General features: G+C 38.1%; 1 protein-coding gene across 17 annotated transcripts in view; it reads right to left on the reverse strand.

Moving 5' to 3' along the window:
* Positions 1-21,630, reverse strand: part of cntln (centlein, centrosomal protein) — a 608,473-nt gene that overhangs the window by 355,631 nt on the left and 231,212 nt on the right. For all 17 annotated transcript variants that reach the window (XM_069924314.1, XM_069924366.1, XM_069924398.1 and 14 more), the window contains 2 exons: positions 18,575-18,696; positions 11,333-11,458 (listed from right to left, as the gene is read on the reverse strand). In XM_069924314.1, coding sequence (XP_069780415.1) covers positions 11,333-11,458; positions 18,575-18,696 — 248 coding nt within the window. The remainder of the gene's footprint in view (positions 1-11,332; positions 11,459-18,574; positions 18,697-21,630) is intronic.

Here is a 21,630-nt window from a genome sequence, read left to right on the forward strand (position 1 = left end):
CCAAACGTTTCTTCCCCTCCTGAAATTCACAGAATTTGTTTCTTTAATTAAGTTTTCAATCACACAAGTTGAGACTGGATTGATTTTTGTTGTAATTACTCCTTGAGGTCAATTAGTATACTTTGCAAAATTAAAAGCAAATCCAAGCTGTTTTCCTTGAGTAATATATATTTTTTAGGACACAAAAATAACACTGATGTCATACCAACTACATTTGAATTTAAGGTTTCGAGTTTAGTAGTTGTCATAAATAAAAGTCATAACCATAATAATGTTGGAAGTTCAGTTAAGGTTTAAATAAGTGAGAGGAAGTTTCAGGAATTTCTGTACCGGTTTATTATAATCCAAATGTAATTGAAATAATTAATCCATTCTAAAAATGCTTTTAGAAAGAAAAATAACTTGCCAAGGATAAACTCTGACAACATTCACCAATTATTTTTGAGAAATTAACTGTTTTTACAGTTTCAATTATTTTCCATTACTAGATTGTATTTAGAAGAAACGTGAACAATTAGTTCAAAGCTTTGTAAATATGAATGGACAATCTTCTATGAAATCTGGATGAGGTCTTTAAAGGCAGTCACAATGCAAATAATTAAAGGTGATGGGATTTGGTTCAAACAAGATTAAGTCAGTTGTCATAACTTTACTTTTACAACTGTACATTCCTGGCAGATGTCTATGGTCTTTGGAAGTGCATCTTGGGAAATTGGGCTTGCATTGCACCACATTAAAGTCATATCCAAATTCACTGCTCTCTGGGTGAAGCATTTCTGACTCATCTCTGTCTCAAATATTCTCCCCGAAATCTTGAGGCTCTGTCACCTATTTTGTGTCTCAGGTATTGTATCCATTCCTTTCATAATATTATAAATTTTGGTAAGATCCTCTCTCATCCGTCCGAACTCCTGTGAGTATAGCTTCAGGTTACTCAATCTCCCCTTCATGAGCTAGCCACTTCATTTCTGGAATTAAGCAGGTGAACCTCCTCTGCACATCCTAAGTGTGGAGACAAAAATTATGCACAATACTTCAGGTGCAGCCTCACCAGTATCCTGTACAGTTGTAGCAAAATCTCTCTGCTCTTATATTTAATCTTTCTTGATAAAAGCAAACATCTTATTTGCCTTCTTGATTACCTGCTCCTCTACAAACTAACTTTTTGTAATTCACGCACAAATACTCCGAGGTCTCTCTGAATAACAGCATGCTGCAATTTTTCACCTTTTAAATAATATTCTAATTTACTACTAATCTTTCCAAAGTTGATAACATCATATTTGCCAACATTGTATTCCATCTGCTAAATCCTTGCCCACTCACTTAACCAATCCTTTATCTACTTATAGGTTCAACACATTTTGCTATTCCACTCAATTTAGTGTAATCAGCAAACTTGGATACACTATACTTTGTCCCCTGCTCCAAATATTGTTGCGGGTCCCAGCACTGATCCCTGTGAAAGTACACTAACAACTGATTGCCAACCAGAAAATCACCTGTTTATCTTATCACTCTGCATTTTCTTGGTTGACCAATCCTCTATCCATGGTCATATATTTGCCCCAGTTCCAAATATCCTTAACTTATGCAGAAGTCTTTTGTGTAACAACTTATCAAACACTTCTGGAAATCTAAGTATACCACATCAACTTATTCCCCTCTACATTCAAAGAAATCAAGTGGTTTAAACATAACCTGCCCTTTCTGAATCCATGCTGCATCCACCTGATGGAACAACTTCTATCCAGATGTCTCACTTGTCAATGGGTCTATATTTACCTGACTGTTGTCTACCTTCTTTTTTTTTTATATAACAGCAGTGTGATATTTGCTGTTTTCCAATCCATTGAGACCAGCCCAGAGTCCAGAAAATTTTGGTAAATTACCACAAATTCCATGAATCACAGGACATTAGAGTTTTACTTTAAAACTTATAATTCAGTATACAACTGCACGGAAATTCTGATGGTACAACATCTGACCCACTCATCAGTTCAGTGTGAGAGTGGGCAGTGCTGACAGAAATAAATTGAATTGGATTAAAGTAAAATCACATTGCTGGAGAAACTCTGCAGGTCAAACTGTCTCCTTTATGTAGCAAAGATAAAAATACATAACTGACATTTTGGGCTTGAGCTCTTCATCAAGGTCTGGAAAAATGTCGGCAGGTGTCTGAATAAAAATAGTAAAGGGGAGGTGTGGTTGCAAAGGCAATAGGTAATAGGTGGAGAAGGGAGGGAAGGTACAGCTGCAAGCAAGGGGACGAGGGATGGCTAGGTGAATAGAGAAAGAAGGGGTGGAGAGCTAAGAAAAAAAAAGACAGGGGGAAGGGAAGAGATGAGAGGGGGAAAGGAAAGGAGGTTAGTAGAAACTGGAAAGGTCGATATTAATGCCATCCAGCCCAGACAGAAAATCAGGTGTTGTTCCTCCAATGTACAGGTGGTCTTATGTACTATCCCATCAAGAGGCCATGGACAGATGCGTGAGTATGGGAGTGGGACACAGAACTGAAATGGTTGGCCACTGGGAGGTCAGTATCACTGGTGCGGACAGAAAGAAGGTGCTCAGCGAAGCTATCTCCCAGTCTGCTTCCAGTATCTCCAATGTAGAGAAGGCCACAAAGGGAGCTCCGGCTGCAGTAAATCAATCCTGCCTGTTTGGGCCCCCAGACTGTGGTAAAGGGGAGGTGTAGATGCAAATTTGGCACAACCTGCAACCACAGGGGAAGGTGTCGAGGGTGGGGGGAATTGATATGGAGCAATGTGTGCACAAGGGAGTCACAGAGAGAATTGGATTGAATATTGTCATGTGTGCTGAGGTACAGTGGGATAAAAATCATTTTGTCTGCTATCCAGACAAGTCAACCTTTACTAAATAATGACAGATACTTTGTAGCTCAAAATAAAACAAATGAGGTTCAGTTAAAATAGTGCAAAGGCACAATCATTTTATTCATGAGAATTCTATTGGATAGTTTGATAACAGTTGAGAAGAAACTGATGAATCTGTATTGTGGCCGCAGCCAGGGCTACCTTGAGGAAGGCCTCAAGCCAGAAACATTGGTTATGTATCTTTATCAAGAAGTACACTGTTTAACCTGCTGAGTTTCTCCAGCACTGTGTTTTTACAACGGACTGTATTGGATGTGGGGCTGGGTCGTGGACTGGAATATTAGTGGCTCAAATATGGGTGAGCTTTGTAGTTGGAGAGTTTATACATTTCCTGCTCCCTTAAAAACTCACAGGGTTCATTGGAAAATGATTTGCACAAATATGCATTATCTTCAAATAGTGAATTAAATAATTTTTTTGGGTATTAATACCGCAACTCTTCATGGCCTGTAAAACCTTCAACTCCAGCAACAAAGAGCCTAGGGTGTAAGATTACACTATAAGAAATCTTTCAGACATACTAGAGAACTGCAAAACAAACTATTTGAAGTTGTTCCCCTTTAAAGAAATATTTTGAGTAAAACATGACATGCTTGCACATGAAACTGCCATTAAGCGATACTAAATGCATTCTAAAAGGTCAGGTTGAAAGGACATTACTGTCTCAGGATTTCAGGCTTTCTGGGAAATGTTTACCTTGAGACAAAAAAAATCTCAAGGGATGAAAACTCATCTTCGCCTTCACTGACCTGCCATAATACTATAATAACCAATGAGGAGAAAGCAGGTAGCAGGTGAACAGCAAAGATCAGCAGATCTTTATTTTATTCCATACAGGCTTTAAAAGACCTTCTGAAGGACGAATGGGAATTTGTAGATGTGATCATGTGAATGGAAGGCCAAGTATTTCAATACAAGATGATCTAGTTTTACTGCTGCATGTGATGTGCTTCCTTCCTTTCTGTCACATTCATATCCTGTACCAAGGGAAAATCTTTTAGCTACTTTTCCTAATTGCTCTGCATATTCAAAAATTTACATTAAAATATTTCTTCTCTGATACAGACGTCTCGACATCATTGTGAGATTTTAGTTAAGGATTGGCATAAAGTTTGTTTGACTTGAGACAACATTATTCTAGTCTTATTCTCCCAGTATCATTCTGTAATAATACTCATAGAATAAGACCAAAAGTTATCATTGTCCAGATTCTCAATGATGCTTTACAATTTATTCCTGAAGTTGCTCAGATAATCTGGTCTACTTCTGCCAAACAATCAGCCTGCCAGAATATCCATTCACCAAATCTCAGCCTCAAAAAAGGGCTTCCGGTAGACCATGTGTGGGATGAAGTGAGGCAAATAGAATTAGGGGTACCATCCAAAACATACATAAAGTTCTCACTGGTCCTAATGTAGAAATATACAATTTGTCCTGCAATCTCCATTGTCAAGCAAACATTTTTTCCATAGTAGCATCCAGGAGGTGGAGGCATTAAGGGGAAGCAAAAAATGAAGCCCCAGAAATGGTATTAAAGGGAACAACTCTCAATGGGAGAAACAGGATCATAGATGCATCAGTGAAAAACAAAAGCTGCAGATCTCCCCTATAGTTGAGCCAGGTGATAGCTAATGAAGATTGGTCAGGGGACAGATGGGTGCCAATTGTCAACGTGATGCTGTGTTCCTTTAAGGAGTTTTAAACTCATCTGTGAATCTTTTCCTTCATCTCCCTCGTGACTGAGCCTGGATTTTCATGTCATTTTCAGAAGTCTGATGTTAGTCATAAAAAAATGGCTTGCCCATTGTAACTAATTGAGAGCAAAACTTTCCATATTAACCTGGAAGAAGGCACTGATATACAATTAATAAATTTGGGGAATTTTGTGGCGATGGTATTTTCCCCACCTCCCAATCAATTATCAACACAACAATTTCAAATAAATTAACCATCTGGTTGCATAGAAAAAGTCTATCACAAGTCTTTGCAACATTTCTTCTGGAATAATGACACAGACAGCTAAAATGTTAATTAAAAAAATACAACATTGTACATTTGCCAAAGGGAAACAAGATTCTGACTTGCTTGACAATAGTCAGAGTGCCGTGTCAATATTTGAGCCAAGTAAAATCAATCTTCTTTAAATGCCTCAGGCAAGAGTGTCATATCAAGATAGCAAAGAAAATAAAACTAAAATATTGAGACTTTGTTTTAAATTTTTGCCAAAACTATATTTCAACTACATTTTGATGGAAGGTCATCATACTGAAACATTAACTCTGTATCTCTCCCAACAAATGCTACGTGGCTGATAAAAATTTTCCAACCTTTTATTTAATTTCAAATTTCCTGCATCCACAATATTCTCCACTCAGTGAGTAATAACAATGCTGTTTTTAATAACAGTACTAAACTTCTATTATCTTAAAATGAGCAGTGAAAATTGGGAACTTGACATTGTTAACAGAGATGTCCTGTTCTCCAAAATCTTGTGATATGCCAGTACCTCGACAAGAGACTCTTCATTAAAATGGTTGGAGGCCATGAAGTTATAATAGTCCCACTCATTAAAGAATCCAGTTATGGATGACCTTGGAGCATTAAAGTAAGAGTGAATCTTAACCACATGATAAGTCTTAATTACTGTCAAACCATCTCTGAAGAACTGAGTTATTTATTTAGTTAAAAGTTCCAAATTTTCTCAGTAGATTACAACTCTGAGTCGCAATGAGGACACTTCAATGTGATTGCTTGAGGATACTTGGGTCTGTTTTCTGTCATCATGCACATCCCAGATCACCTCTCCAAGGTGCTGCATAAAAAAAGATCTATAAAAGATTAATACCCTCCACTGCCCCCTCCTGACTAGTTGCAAAATCCAAGCTTTTATGTTTTGATGAGTGGTTATCAACCTAAAACATTTACCAATCCTTTAACCATATTCATGCTTGCAATATGAAACCACATTATTTTCCAAAGAATTTATTATTTCAGTGGATGCCTTCAGAACTGATTAAATTGCAAATGCAATTTAACTCTTCAAAGTGTGAGGTGTTCTATTTTAGTCTGTGAAAGCAGGGTGAAACTAACTAAACTGAGAGGTAGAGGTGCACAGTTCCCTAAAAGTGGGAATTCAAGTGTTGAAAAAGGCAGATGGCACATTTGCCTTCATGGATGTGGAATTGAATACAAAAGGTGAGCCATTGGAGGGACCACATTTATAGTACTGTATGTAGTTCTGGTCTCCCAGCTTTCGGAAGGATACCAATAAATTGGAAAGGGTGTTGAGGATATTCACCAGGGAGTAGCTGGGACTAGAGAACTTGAGTTTTATGGGGAAGCTCGATAAGCTGAGTCTTAATTCCCTAGAGTAAATAGGACTAGCCCTGAAGACTACCTTGCTCTGCGTGGTGAAGTTGGGCCAAAGTGCCTATGGTGTATTACATGACTTTATGACTCTGTGACTAACTGAAGATCTAGTGAGGCATTAATGAAGCGGCATCAAAAGGTGTGTCTTCTCTCCAAACCACCCATAGAGCAAACTGGTTATCTAAAGCTGGATTGTTTTTTGAGCTCAAAAACTTTATTCTAAAATGAACATGAAACAAATGCTGAAGATATTTTATTTATATTAATGTTTAGTTACTTCAGAAGTCATATGAACAGTGGTAATTCCTGAACCACCATCCACATTTGGAGGGAAGCTCTGAACAAACCGTAAAATGTTGAACTTTGGGAAACCTTTTTTTTTAAATAATCAGTTGACCTGAATGATTCTAAAGCAAATCACACCAATTTGTGTGTTTCTGCAATTGGTTAGCCACTTTAATCTGCAAAAATATTCCCAACTTAGAGTTGTGCTCATCAGAAGTGCAGGTTCAAGAATCTGACAACAGTCAGCCATTCTGATTTTCAAAACTTCTGTTTCTGATTTATATGGGGTTGGAATCATTAAAAATTGGGTATAAATGATATTACAGATGCCCTCTGGTCCACTTTCTCTGCCGCCAAGGAACCATGCTGGAAAATTTGTCACAAAATATTTCTTTTCTGGAAAGAATGTCAGAAAGCTCCTCATTCACATTCTCTCCACCCATTTCTTTCAACTTCTTTCCAGGTTATTTCAGAAGAGACATGCATCCTTAATTCCACTTCCCCTTGCACCAGAAAGACTTCAAACTCATTCTGAACAATGCTATAAGAGATCTGCTGGCACACTTTTTAAAAAATTTTTTGCATTTACAGCAAGTAAATAAATAATTATGGGCAAAGCTCAACATTATCTATGTTTCATAATTCATAAGTATTCAATGTATCATCACAAATTACATATTCCTTTCAGAGAGTATCTTTACATACACTTTTTTTGCTCACTGAGGGCAAAGGACACTCATTAGTCCCAACACCCGCAAGCACTCCAGATAAAAAGAAATTAACTAACCAATTCCTTTACCTATATTAGATTTCATTAAACTCAAAGTCTAACACCATTAGGTTGCAGCAAAACTCAGCAGGGGCATTACTGCAAAATCTAAAAATTCTCTTTGGCAAATAATTTGAAAAGAAATGCTAAATTCCTTGCAGATATTCTCTTTTTTTTCCCCTATCATTAAAGAGTATGTTTCTCACATCATCTTTCTTCTAGTAGCAAGAGATGTCGGTTATTTACTTTGTCTAATATTTCCAGAAATTTATCTTGGACATTAAAACTTGAAATGTGTTGATCAGAAAGGCGACATGATCATACATTTTACAACAATTTCTCATTCTTACGTTGCCACACTAATTTGAATTACATATTGGTGGCTCTTTCAGCCATAAAAACTTACAGCCATAAAAACTTACAACTGCAAACTGAGCTGAGATTCCAGTATAAAATTATGGACAAGAAAGCTCCAGCAAATGCCATGAGACACAGATTGGTCAAGACATTTTTTGGTGCCAGGTTGAATGCCAATGAATGTTTTGTACAATTACTCACTGCTGTGAAATTCTCCGACACAACCTTGCTGATAACACTAAATTGAGTGGAAAAGCCAATGCAGAGAGAATGTAAAAAGATATAGATAAGTTAAATGAGTGGGCAAGTGTTTGGAAGATGGAGAACAATGTCAGTAAATGTGAGGTCATCCACCTTGGATGGAAAAATAGATCAGATTATTATTTAAATGGTGAAAGACTGCAGTAAGCTCTTGTGCAAAGGGTCTTGGGATTGCTTGTGCTTGAATTGTAAAAAGTTGGTTTGCAGGTGCAACAGATAATCAGTAAGGTTTATGGAATGTTAGCTTTCATTGATCAAGGGATTGATCTCAAGAGCAGCAACCCTGTCAAGGACAGGGTACTGATGAGGATGCACTGAGTGTATTGTGTGCAGGTCTGGTCTCCTTACATTAAGAAAGATAGAGTGGCTTTGGAAGCGCTGCAGAGAAGGTTCACCAGCGTGATTCCAGAGAGGCAGGGGTTAGCCTTGGAGGACAGATTGAAATTGCCTGGAGCTACACTCGCTGGAATTCAGAAGAATGAGAGATCTCATCAAAACATGAAATTATGAAAAGGATAGATAAGGAAGAAAATTAGTTTCCACTGGTAGGTGAGACTAAAACTTGGGGATATAGCCTGAAGACTCTGAGTAGTAAATTTCCAATGGAGATGCGGAGAAACTACTTTTCCCATGAGTTGTGTATCTGTGGAATTCTTTGTCCAAGGAAGCAGTAGAGGCTGTGTCATTAAGATAATTAAAACACAATTACATAGATTTTTGCATAGTAGGGGAATTAAGGATTTTCCTAAACTTATTAAGAATGTGTATTAGAGGTACATATTTCAAAGAGCAAAGTGTGATGTAACATTTTCCGGGATTTATTCTGAGTCCTTCGCTTCTCACCAGATCTAAAAATGGCTTGTGAAGTAAATAATGTAGATAGGAACAGAAAGATGTAAAGCGGCATTGATAGATGAAGGAGTGAGCAAATTTGCAACACCCAAAGATCAAAGTGGGACCTTTGTGTGCATTTGAGAGAGCAGAGGCAGAATGACCGTTGCTCTTGCTAGGAGAGTGATGGAATATTCTCTTCCTGTTTGCTGTAGTAGAGGATGAGATGTTGTACTGAGATGTTTCCTGCTTGAAAATGCATTTCATTGACTTTAATGAAATTGGTCTGCTCTCCTGCTATGAAAAATGTAAGTAGCTCATTTACTTTAAACCATCTTGGTTGTCATGGAGCATTTATTCAGAACTTTTCATCTTGGGAGTTTAAAATATTTGGAATCAGAATAAACAAAAACTTACCTTTTGTAGTTATCATAAAAGATCTCCAAATGTATCATAAAATTCCTGAAAGTATGCTCTCAATTTATTTTTTATTGAATAGCCTGACACTGATAACAGCACTGGCTGGTCAGAAAGGAATGCAGCATTTGTGTCAGAGAGATAGCATTGGGGATTCCAAGGAAATGGTTGTCGGCTGACAGAATAAAGCTAGGATATGGGGAAAGGATTGAAAAAAAAGTCCAAATAAAATCAGCTGTTTTCTGGTTATTAATGAATCAGCCAGTTAGAATAAAGTGCTTGCACTACATAAATGATGCAGAGGATCAATCTGTTTTTCAATGGTAGAATCTGACCATAATCTCATATCCATGAAATATCCATTAGGGTGTCCCTTGTGTATAAAAATGCAAAAGCTTAACATAGCTTAACATACATTGTGCAAGCTGACACCAGACCCATAATATGATTCTGTTACTGCCTTCTAAAGTATATTTTATTTGTTGACTGACATTGTCACTTACATGTCCTCTATGGAATTTTCATACAGAAGTAATACATAATTCTGAATAAAAAAAAGATTATCATAATGCTTTCAGCAGTAATGTGAGAACTGTAAAGTAACTGACTTTATGCTTTTGTGAATATTTGATATATGGTATATTAACATCAGGCTGTTACCAGAAGAAATGATCACCATTTTTGAAAATTTTATAATGCAAGCACATAATCTTTTATGCTTGTTTTGGGAGTTGAAAGAGAAAATGTTCTCATATCTTAAGTTAGGCCACATCTGGAAATATGGTCATTTTAAAAAGAAAATGTTTAATTCCAGTGTAGACAGGAGGAGCAAATTGTGACTTCTAGTTCTAATCCTTTCTAAAATATTACGCTGTTAGAATTATTTCTGCTGTTTGCTATATAATGACATTATATTTGGATTCAAACAGTCTTGCATACAAAATTAGGGTTGGGCAATTACTAACCCCAGTTATCTTACAACATCCGAGTGATTTATTACAATTGGACAATGAACAGGACCAATTACAAACAATTTTCTGGTAATCTTTCATCAATGGAGATTAATTGTCTGCCACCAAGTTAGATAATCTTGAAGTTAGTTTCAATTCAAGTCAAACATTTGAAAAGTTAACTTAAAACTTTAAATAAAAATGTTCCTTTAACCTATTGAAGACTGAAAGTGCATTTTTGTTTGTACCAGTTACAAGTAACAACTGAATACAGGGTTTCTTTGGAATCACCAAATTTAGCAGTAATTTTCTTATTTATTACTTTCCATCATATTTTAGCTAAATGATGTGAAAAGGCAACACATCAGATGATGAAGATTTTGTTTTCTACAAAATCACAAAAAAACCTCTTACACGATAGATAGATAGATAAAAGCAAGCTGGACAGTAAGCTTGCTTTTAAGGGATTTCTTTTAAGAGCTCACAAACTGTAATATCAAAGAAATATTCATTGTATTTGTATCAGCAAACACAAGTTTTCTTTAATGCTTTATTTAATACTCACTACAACTTGAAAGCCCTGTGAAGGGATCAATGCTAACCCCTGAGGACACCCTATGCACAGCAAGAAAGAAAGTGACTCCCCTGTGCTCTCTCCAGGTCAGTTCCAAGGACCGTGTTAGCAGATACGCACCAGATCCTTAACAGCTAGCTCTGCTGCTACCAGTAATTAGCTTGGACAGCTCTGGCTCCAAGAGAGGCAGCAAGGCTACATCATAATGAGCTCAGTTGGGATTAGCAGGACAGTGCAGGGAACAGAGAGAGATGAGGCCTTCTCTATCACGTATGTAGCAAGGAGATCAAACGAACACGGCTGGCTAGGTTATCCCCTCACCACCTTATTCAACAAATGAAGCACGGCAGTGTGCAAAATACAGGCTAATGAAGAGCGACACCTCCAACAGATGAGAGCCACATTAATTAACACAATCCCCCTATCACATTATACAGATACTGTTACCACTACTAAACTTGTCATTGCAGCTGATAGGAAGAGACTGGTTTGTTTGATAAAAGAAGTTGGACTGTTTTTATCCTTGCATGGAATTCCTCTGTGTGGCTTTTAGGCACCAGAAGATCAGACGAATGTGATATGCTTCTGCATGTGTAAATTTGCAAAAAAAAAGAAAACTTACTTTTCAGTCAATAGCTTTCTGTGTTCCCGTTTGAAGTACGCAAGCTCGTTCCATACGCCATCACTGTCTTCCTGCCGCAGCTGCCAGGGCTCTGCACGCTGCATTTTGCCTTTGCTGTTGCTATCTCTAGGTCATGATGCAAATAAGAATTACAAAGTTATTCATAGCTTTCGTTTAAATTCTTCCCATCACTAAAAATAGAGCTTTTTAGTTATAACTGCAGATAAATCAACAAGAATATAGTTAAAATTATTAAGTTAATCAAACAGCAAATTTTGCTCGCTAAACAATGCTGAAAGCAAATTGCCCACATTGGACATTCACATTGCCCAAAGTTTCAACTATAATCTAAAGCCAAATACTACTTGGCAGTGTGACTTAAAATACATTTTTGTTCTCCAAGTACAGTTGCTCTTCAAGAAAGAACAATGAAAGAACAAGGCAAAAAGGACCCTTGTCTTTATATTGATCCTATAAATTTTATGAGAAATGCAATTGAAAATTAGGGCCATATCCAAGACTGGATCAGAAAAAGCTCCCCAATGAAGTACCTCTAACTCAATCTCAGAAGTATGCTATTACCTTCACACGTCAGTGATTCTGTTGCCCATACTGTGTGCAGCACTGTGGATTTACTGCCAATCGAAACTTAGAACTTTTAGTTGCAATCAAAAACATCTGTGCCATCTGTCTCTGCTAGACTCTAACTTGGGCCTTGGGTCTCTGAAGAGTTCTGACCCAGTATATTACTCACTTTGTAAAAATGATTCAAAGAAAAATCAGTTCCTTAATAGTTTCATTAAAATCCTCAAGAATATTCAACATTTTTATTTCATGGCACTGCATGTAACATGATAAACACCAATAGGAATATTCTCGATGTTTTCATCAACTTACACATTTGGGCATTAATGGCAAGGCCAACTTTTCTTGCCCATCCCTGAGTGTCTATGAGCCGTTTGTGGTGAACTGTCTTGATTCTCTATACTGTGTAATGGAAACCTAATAATACAATCAGTCATGGAGCTCCAGTGTTTGAGAGTGGCAATGAAACGATTGCAAAATGATTCCAAGTCAAGACGGTATGAAATTTGAACAATAGTTTAAAGATGGTATAGCTGCAGACACTGTGCACTTGCTTTAACTTTACACTATCAGTCCATACTGGGATCTGAAGTTAAAATTACACACCAGGAAATGAGGCCTCCACATGCATCTCATTCAACCTTGTCTGTTGCATGTGATATTCTCAATGTGGCTTCCTTTACATCAGTGGTTCTCAACCTTTTTCTTTCCACTCACATACCACTTCAAGTAATCCCAATGCCTTTGGTGCTCTGTGGTTAGTAAGGGGTTGCTTAAGGAGGTATGTGAGTGGGAAGGAAAGGTTGAGAATCACAGCTCTTGACCTGATTGTTATGGAAATATTTTGCTTGAGAAAAATTGTCAATTACGTATGATTAAAATAGTGGTTTTCAAACTTTTTCTTTCCACCTACATACCACCTTAAACAATCCCTTACTAATCACAGGCCACCTATGGCATAGGGAATAGTTAAAGTGGTATGTGAGTGGAAAGAAAAAGGTTGAGAATCACTGCTCTACATTGATGGGACCAAATACAGACTAAGCAACTGATCTGCCAAGCACCTGGGCACTGTCGTTAATGGCCAACTTAAGTTCCCATTCCCATAATGACTTAATGTGTGATCAGTCTTCGCCGCTGCCAGGGTGAAGCCAAATGCACACTGAAGGAATATTCCACATGGATAATTTACAAACCAACAGCATGAATTAAGAATTCTTCAATTTCAGGTAATTCTCACCCCTTCAATTTCTTTCTCTTGTGTTCTGAACTACACACATCCTCCCTTGGAGTAATAGTCATACAGTATAGTAGCAGGTTCTTTTTAGCCCTAATTGTCCATTCCTGCCAACTAACTTACCCAAACGTGTCCTATGGTTCATATGCCTCTGAAACTTTCTTTTCCATATATCTATCTAAATTTTTTTTAATTTAATTGTACTTTCTTAGTAGCTTGATTCCACACTGTGTGGAAAAAGTTGCCCCTCAAGTCTTTCCCCTCTCACTTTAAATCTATCCCCTCCAGATATAGATTCCCCATTCCTGGGGAAAGGACTGTGACCTTTCTCTTTAACTATTCTCAACAGATCCCCCAACCCATACTCCAATGGAAATGAACTCACCTATACAGTTTCCTTTATAACTCAAATCCTCAAGTTGCAGGAACATCTTTGTGATCTTTTTTTATGCACACTTTCCAACTTGATGACATTCTTCCCAAAGCTAAGACTATCAAACTATACACAATACTCCAAGTGTGTTCTCACCACCATCTTGTGCAGATGTGATATGGCATCCCAATGCTTGCAGTCAATCCCCTAACTAATAAAGCATGTTTTCTTCACACTCTTTTGACCTTTCACCTCTTTCAAGGAACTATGTACTTGCATCCCATGGTTTCTTCATTCTACATCACCCTGTGGGATCCTGCCATTTTCTGTGCAAGTCCTACTCTGGTTTAACTTCCAGAAATGCAACACTTCACACTTCTCCAAGTTATTCCTTGGCCCACTTTAGCATTGAAATCTTAGATAACCTTCTTTGCAATCTACTATACCACAAATTTTGGTGTCATCTGTAAACTTAGCAATCACCCAACTAAATTCTCATCCAAAGTCCTGAATGAGAAACAACAGAGGATTCAGCACAAATTTTCACAGCATACCACTTGTTATAGGACCCTTAATTCCAATTTCTGCTTCCTACCATCAAGCTAATTTTATATCCAATTTGTTAGTTCACCCTGGTGTCTAACCTTATCAGTAGCTTGCCAAAGGACTCGTGAACAATGTCCACCACCCTGCACTCACACTCCTCATGATTACCTCTTCAAAAAATAATTAAATTCATGAGACACTATTTCCCACACACAAAGTCATGCCGTCTATTCCTAATCGGCCGGTGCTTGCCTTTCCAAATGCATGGAAGACCAGTCTCTCAAAATCCTTTCCAGTAACTTTTCCACCAGCCTGTGGGTCTCTTGCCTGTCTTTGCAACCATTCTTTACAAAGGCACATTAGCCACCCCCCACCCTCCCCTCCCAGTTTTCTGGTACCTTGCCTGTAGCTAAAAATGATACAAATATCTGTCAAGGCCCAAGCAATCTCTTCCCCAATTCTCCACAATACCTTGAGATACACTATGATGAATATAAAGGTATTGCGGTAAACTACTCTATATATGTTTTGGCCATGTTAGTGCTTATTATAGTTTGTCTGGACACTCCCCTTACTGACTATGTCTGTGCTCCTCCCACAGGTCCCTGAATAAAAGCTTCTGTGCCACAGATCCCTCCTCAGTACAGGGCAATAGACCAGCATGGATGTGCCTTCATTTTATTGCTAATAAAAGCCTATCAGTTTCTACAGAACTTCTAGTCTTTTGAAGTAATTGATGGTGCATCAGGTATATCCAGTTTTACGTGCTTTTAGACTGCCACCATCTCCTCTTTTCTACAGTGTATATGTTTGAAGACATCACTATTCTCTTTTTAGTTTCCATGACCTTCTACATGGTTAAAAAAAAACAGACATTTTTTAAGATCTCTTACATCTCCTGTCACTTCATACACACAGACAACTGTATTGATACAGGGCAGCATGGTTAGCAATAGCGGGGGTGGCAATAGTTAGCACAATGCTGTTACAGTGTCAGCGATCAGGACTGGGGTTCTAATCCTGCGCTGTTTGTAAGGAGTTTGTATGTTCTCCCTGTATCGACGTGTTTTCCCCGGGGTCTCTGGATGGCACTATTCAAAAAAAAACATATCGGGATTGTAGATCAATTGGGGTAATTGTGCGGCACAGGCTCGAGGGCCAAAAGGGCCTGTAACCGTGCTGTATGGCTAAATAAATAAAGATATACTGAAGGGGATCTATTCTCTTCCTAGTTACCATTTTGTTCATGTTATACATATAGAACCTCTTAAGATTCTCCTTTGACTTTTCTGGCAAAGGTATCTCATGTCCTCTTTTTGCTGTCCTGATTTCTTTCTTAAGTGCACTCCTAACATCCCTTGTTCTCCTCAAGAGATTTGCTTTATTCCAGCTGCCAATTCTTTATATACCTAAAAATAGCCACAATATCCTTCATCAATTTGGGTTCAGGAATCCTACCATTCTTGCCTTTCACTTTAACATGCAGCCACTGATTTCTGCCCATCTCACTTTTAAAATCCTTCCTTTTTCCAGATGTCTTCTAACAACCTCTCCCAATGAACCAAGGTTTATAGGGAAGTAAATGTGATGAGCTCAGAAAGGTACCACAATTGATAAGGACATGATGGGCTGAAGGACCATCTGACATTTACTAAAAGATGCTGGCTGACTATCCTATCTATCTGTCTCATAATCATACTATCTATATTAAGTCACTCTCATCCTTGTTGGCTGACTATCCTATCTACCTCTCTCATAATTGTACTATCTATATTAAGTCACTCTCATCCTTGTTGCTCCAAAGAGAAAAGCCCAGGCTCAGTCAACCTTGCTTCATAAAACATGTACTCTAATTCAGGCAATATCCTGGTAAATCTTCTCTGCATGCTCTCTAAAGTTTCTACACCTACTTGTAAGGAGGCAACTAGAACTGAATATAATACTCCAAGTTGGTCTAACCGGTGTTTTTCAAGATGCAACTTTACCTCATGGCTCTTGAACTCAATTCCCCAACTCATGAAGGCCAGCATACATTTTGAGCCCCTGTCAACTTGTGTGGAGACTTTGCATGATCAATGAAAATGAACCCAAAGATCCCTTTGATCCTCCACACTGTTAAGAAGCCTGCTATTAACCACATACTCTGGCTTCAAATTTGACCTTTCAAAGTGCACCATTTAATACTGATCTGGTTTGAATTCCATCTGACACCTGAGACACTGCCTCTTGTACATGTCCTCTGTAGGTTTTGCTTGATCTGTGCATTGGCACCTTCATATAGACAATGATGTAACTGGTCAGAATGCTCTCCACAGTTCATCCGTAGAAACTTGCAAGAGTTTTTGGTGACATGCCAAATCTCCTGAAAGTCTTCACAAAGTATAGCCACTGGCAAGACTTCTTCAAGTTGCATCGACATGGAGGTCCCAGGATAGATCCTCAGATATGTTGACACCAAGGAATTTGAAGTTCTTGACCCTCTCCACTGCTGACGCCTCGATGAGGGCTGGTTTGTGATCTCCCGACTTCCCCTTCATGAAGTCCATAATCAGCTCCTTGGTTTTGCCAGTTTTGAGTGCAAGGTTGTTGTGGCACCACTAAACAAGTTGGTCTACCTCCTGTACACTATCTCATTGCCGTCTATGATTCTGTCAATGACTGTGGTGTCATTAACAAATTTCTAGACTGAATTTGAATTGTGCCTAGCCACACAGTCATGGGTGTATAGTGAGTAGAGCAATGGGCTAAGCACACATCCTCTCAGGTGCACATGTGCTGATCGTTGGTGAGGAGGAGAAATTATTTTTGTGATATGGTGCGGGAGTAACAACCTGAGCCTCAACGTGGACAAGACAAAGGAGATGATTGTGAACTTCAGGAGGACCAGGAATGACCACCTTCCACTAACCATTAATAACTCTGTAGTGGAGAAAGTAGAGAGCACCAAATACCTTGAAAAGTAATCTATCCTGGACACACAACATCTCCTTACTTGTCATAAAGTCAACAACAGCGACTGCACTTCCTGAGAAGATTGGCACGGGCAAGGCTACCAGCCACCATTAAGTCAATTTTCCACAGGAGCTCTATCAAGACTGTCCTGGCTGACTGTATAGTTGCCATAAAGTATTGGATCACAGATCAATTCACAGGACCATAAGAGCAGCACAGAGAATAACTGGGGCCTCCCTTCCCTCCCCCTCCCCCCCCCCCAATTTCCCTCTTAATTTGATCTTCTGAGATCGTTGTTTGAGGAGAGGACACAAAATCACTGAGGACCCCAATGCACCCCTCACACAACATCTTTCAGCTACTCCCGTTAGGAAAGAGATACAGGAGTGTCAGAGCCAGAACCACCAGGCTGAGAAACAGCTTCTTCCCACGGGTGGTGAGCTGCCGAATGACTAAATGAGCTGCTCATACAAATCCTCCGAGACTCTACTATTTATTAAACAATATATTTTTATATATGTACTGTAAATGTATGGTTTGTCTTTGTGCATGATATGTCTGCTGTGGTTTTGTACTGAGGACTGGAGAGGACTTTTTTGTTGGGTTGTACTTGTAAAATTGGAAGAGAATAAACTTCAACTTGAACTTGGGGGAAATTTTTCACAAAGTGATATTTTGGATATATAAAATGACCTGCTAATGAAGTGTCAGAGGTCAGTATAATTACAACATTTAAAGGACATTTTGACAAGTATATGGAGAGGAAGTGTTTCGTGTTCAAATGCAAGCAAATGGGTCTAGCTCAAATATGCAATTTAGTTTGGATGCATTTAGCTGAACGGTCTGTTTACATACTGTAAATCTGACTCTAATTGTCTTCAAAGTGGCTGTATTAATTCCTCAGGACAATGAGGAATTGGGCTTTGTCTTCTTTACATGCTTCTTTTAGTAAATGCCAGAGGACATATGTTTAAGGTGAGTCATTAGAGGCAAGTTTGGTACACAGAGGGTGGTGGGTGCCTGCAATGCGCTGCTGAGTGTAATGGTGGAGGCTGGTACAATATAGACATTTAAAACATTCTGAGATAGGTACATAGATGTAAGAAAAATAGGGGGTTATAGATGTAAGGTAGGGAAGGATTAGGTTATCGTGCAGTAGGTTATTGATTAGGTTATTGTGCAAGTCAGCACATCGTGGGCCAAAGGGCCTGTACTCTACTGTAATGTTCCATGTTCTATGTTAAATAAATTGCAATCATAATGCAGCAAAGCAACAGCAAGCTAAATAACAAAATCGTGGACATACAAGGGTCAAGCAACATCCAAAGTAAACATTTACTGTGAAAGCTGCCTCCAAAGCTTGACTTTTTTTTCTTGTGCATTCCCAAATTTTCTCCATTAATTTCTAATATTTGCATTAATTTCTTTTTGTCTACCTCTTAACATTTCTCTTTTGGTCAGATTTACTTTAGTAGCAAAATAAAAACAATCTATGACCAGATACAAATATCATGTCAGTTTCAATCAACAAAGTTTTGCAAGCTCTTACTTCATTTGTTGCTCTTCCAGTTCCTTTACTTGCCCTTTAAGTAACCTGCAGTTATTTTGCAATGCTCGTAGACGCTCCAGGCGATTATTGTGACTTCTTCTCAATTCTCCGTTCTCTTGGTCCTGAATGGGAGATTAAAAGCAATAAGTGCAGAATTCTTATTGACCCAATACGTTACAAATTTGGAGGATGCTGAAGATCTTCCTTAAGGTCAATAAACTAAAAACCTTTCTTCCTAAATTGGACATCCCTATGCAATGGTCAAAAAGTTGATTCATTTTTTCATTCATTTTCATGTGTGATTAAATTCAAATAAAGGAGGTAGAATAATCATGAGTTGCTAGCAATGAGAAAGAAAGAAACAAATTGCTGGAGGAAAACTCATAAAGAGCATCAATGGGGGTGGGGAAGGGGGACAAAAATGTCAATGTTTTGGTTAAGATCCTACATAAGGATTTAGAGTGGGGAAGAAAAATGGCAAGAGGAGAGGGAAGTAGCTGTGGGAGTCACAGAGATAGTTTGCATATGTAGGGTATTGGTGAGAGTCACCAAATGTATTGTGTACAGTATCGGTCTCATTATATAAAGAAGGATCTTAATGTTTTGAAAGCAATTCAGATAAGTTACCAGAGTTAAACCTGGAACGGACAGGATCGCTCAGGAGGAAATGATGTTGCACTGACTGGAGTTTAGAAGAGTAACAGGAATTCACTGAAACAAAAAAAATCATGAGGTGATTTAATAAGGCACATGTGGACTGAATGCATCCTCTTGTGGAACAATTTAGAACAAGGCATCACAGTTTAAAATACCGGATCATCCATTTAAGACAAATAAGGTAGAATTTTGTCTCCCAGAGATTTGTGAGTCTTTGGAATCCATTTCTAAAGTTTTTTTTTCATATTTTTAAGTTAAAGGTAATTATACTGTATATTTGAATAACAAGAAGAAAGGTTGCTGCAGGTAGCAGGAATGCAGAATTCAGGGATCCCAAATCAGCTATTGTTTTTGTTGGTAGATCAGATTTGAGAGGCCATACTTCTGTTGCTAAAGATGAAAGTAGCATGAAACCTAAAGCTGTGAGTCCAATATGTGACATTTAATTTAAAAAAAACTTGCTAGTAAATAGTTGCAACACATGAAATTTAGCAAGTCTACTGGAACAAAATAGACAGGAATGGCATGATGTGATTATTTTTGTTAAATTTATTTGCAACAGTGAGAAGTGTTCTTTTACAAACTGGCTAAAGCTCTTTTCTTTTTCAATATTTTTATTGGTTTTATCAAATAACTGTTCCATAGGTACACAACAATAAAATAAAGTATTAACAAATCTCATATAGCAATACAAATAGTACTGAAATGTAGGATACAGTAAAAAGAAAATGTATTATGTCAACCTGGAAATCAGAAGATAGCCTGAGAATACAGCAAAGGTACATAGAAATTAATAAATGTATTCCATTGGAAAAAATAACATATAATTTAAGAAATAACATCACAGTATTCAAACAAATTTGGGAACTGTACATGGAACACAACAGAGAGGTCCTTCAGCGGACCTCCACCCCCTAAAATGACAGAATGAGAAGAAGATGAAATGAACTGACCCAGTGTGTAAAAGTAGATGACACAATTTTCTTGTTTATTTTCATTGTGTGATGATATTGTTTAATGGGTTTAATGTATCATATATGTTGAACGTTGAGTGGGTGGGGAGAGGGGTGGGAAGGAAGGAGGGAAGGGAGGGGGGAAAAGGGGGAGAAAATTACACTGTGTATATTCAAGAGGGAAATGTTTGTGAGTATTTTGGTGGATATGGTTCATAGTGTGAAAAATAAAAAAATTTTAAAAACCACACAAGACTAAATATCTAATTCAATCCTCTCCCTTCAGAGGCTACTGGCTAACACAAACAGTCCACTACTAATAATAAAAAAAGGAAAATTAACATTGGGTTCAAAAATCAAAAACTATTTAACCTTACAAATTTTGAAAGTAATTAAGAAAAGAACCTGACCAAAGTTCAAAAGTATTGTTAGAGTACATACAGGACATCACAGACAACCCCGAGATTATTTTCCCTGCATGCCAGGCAAAATATCTAGTTATTAAGAGTGCAAAAAAACTGTATTCAAGAAAAAGTATGTATACAAGAGTGGAACACAAACAAGAAGGAAATGCAAACATACTGTACAATACAAAAATAAATGTTCAATAATAAATAATTATTTAAATGAGTGACCGACTGAGTTTGTTTTGGAGTCTGATGGTGGAGGAGTAGCAACTGTTCCTGAACCTGGTGTTACAAGTCTTGTGGCACCTAGCCCTCTTTCCTGATAGCAGCAATGAGAAAAGAGCATGTGGTGTGGATCCTTGATGATTGCTGTTGCTCTCCAACAGCAGAGTTCTATGTAGATCATCTCGATGGTGGGGAAAATTTTGCCTGTGATATGTTGGGCTGTGTCCACTACCTTTCACAGGACATTCCATTCAGAGATATTGATGTGCCCGTACCAGGCTCTGATGTAGCTAGTCAGCACACTACACATCTATAGAACTTCACCAAGGATTGTGATGTCATACCAAACTTCTGCAAACTCCTAAAAAATTAGAGGTGCTGACATGCTTTCTTCATGATGACATTTGTGTGTTTGGCCCAGGAAAGTCCTCCAAAATAGTGATTCCCAGGAATTTAAATTTGTTCACCCTTTCCAACTCTGATTCCCCTAATGATCACTGGATCATACATCCGTGGTTTACCCTTCCTAGTTTTGGTGACATTGAGTGCGAGGCTGTTGTTAGTGTACCATTCAGCCATGTTTCCAAGTCCCTCCTGTATCTTTTACCAACAGGTTATCTCTAGCATTACATATAGCAGTGTATAGAGCACAATGTACAGTATAAGGAAGGTAAATTAGCACCAAGCATGGGCAGCATGAGGGCATTGTTATGGGGTTCATTCAAAAGCATGATAGCTGCAGAGAAGCAACTGCCTTTAAGTCTGTTGGTGTGTGCTTTCACATTCTCAAGCGCTCACTTCAATGGGGTCTGAT

The sequence above is a fragment of the Narcine bancroftii genome, chromosome 1, assembly GCF_036971445.1.
Source record: "Narcine bancroftii isolate sNarBan1 chromosome 1, sNarBan1.hap1, whole genome shotgun sequence".
NCBI lineage: Eukaryota > Metazoa > Chordata > Chondrichthyes > Torpediniformes > Narcinidae > Narcine > Narcine bancroftii.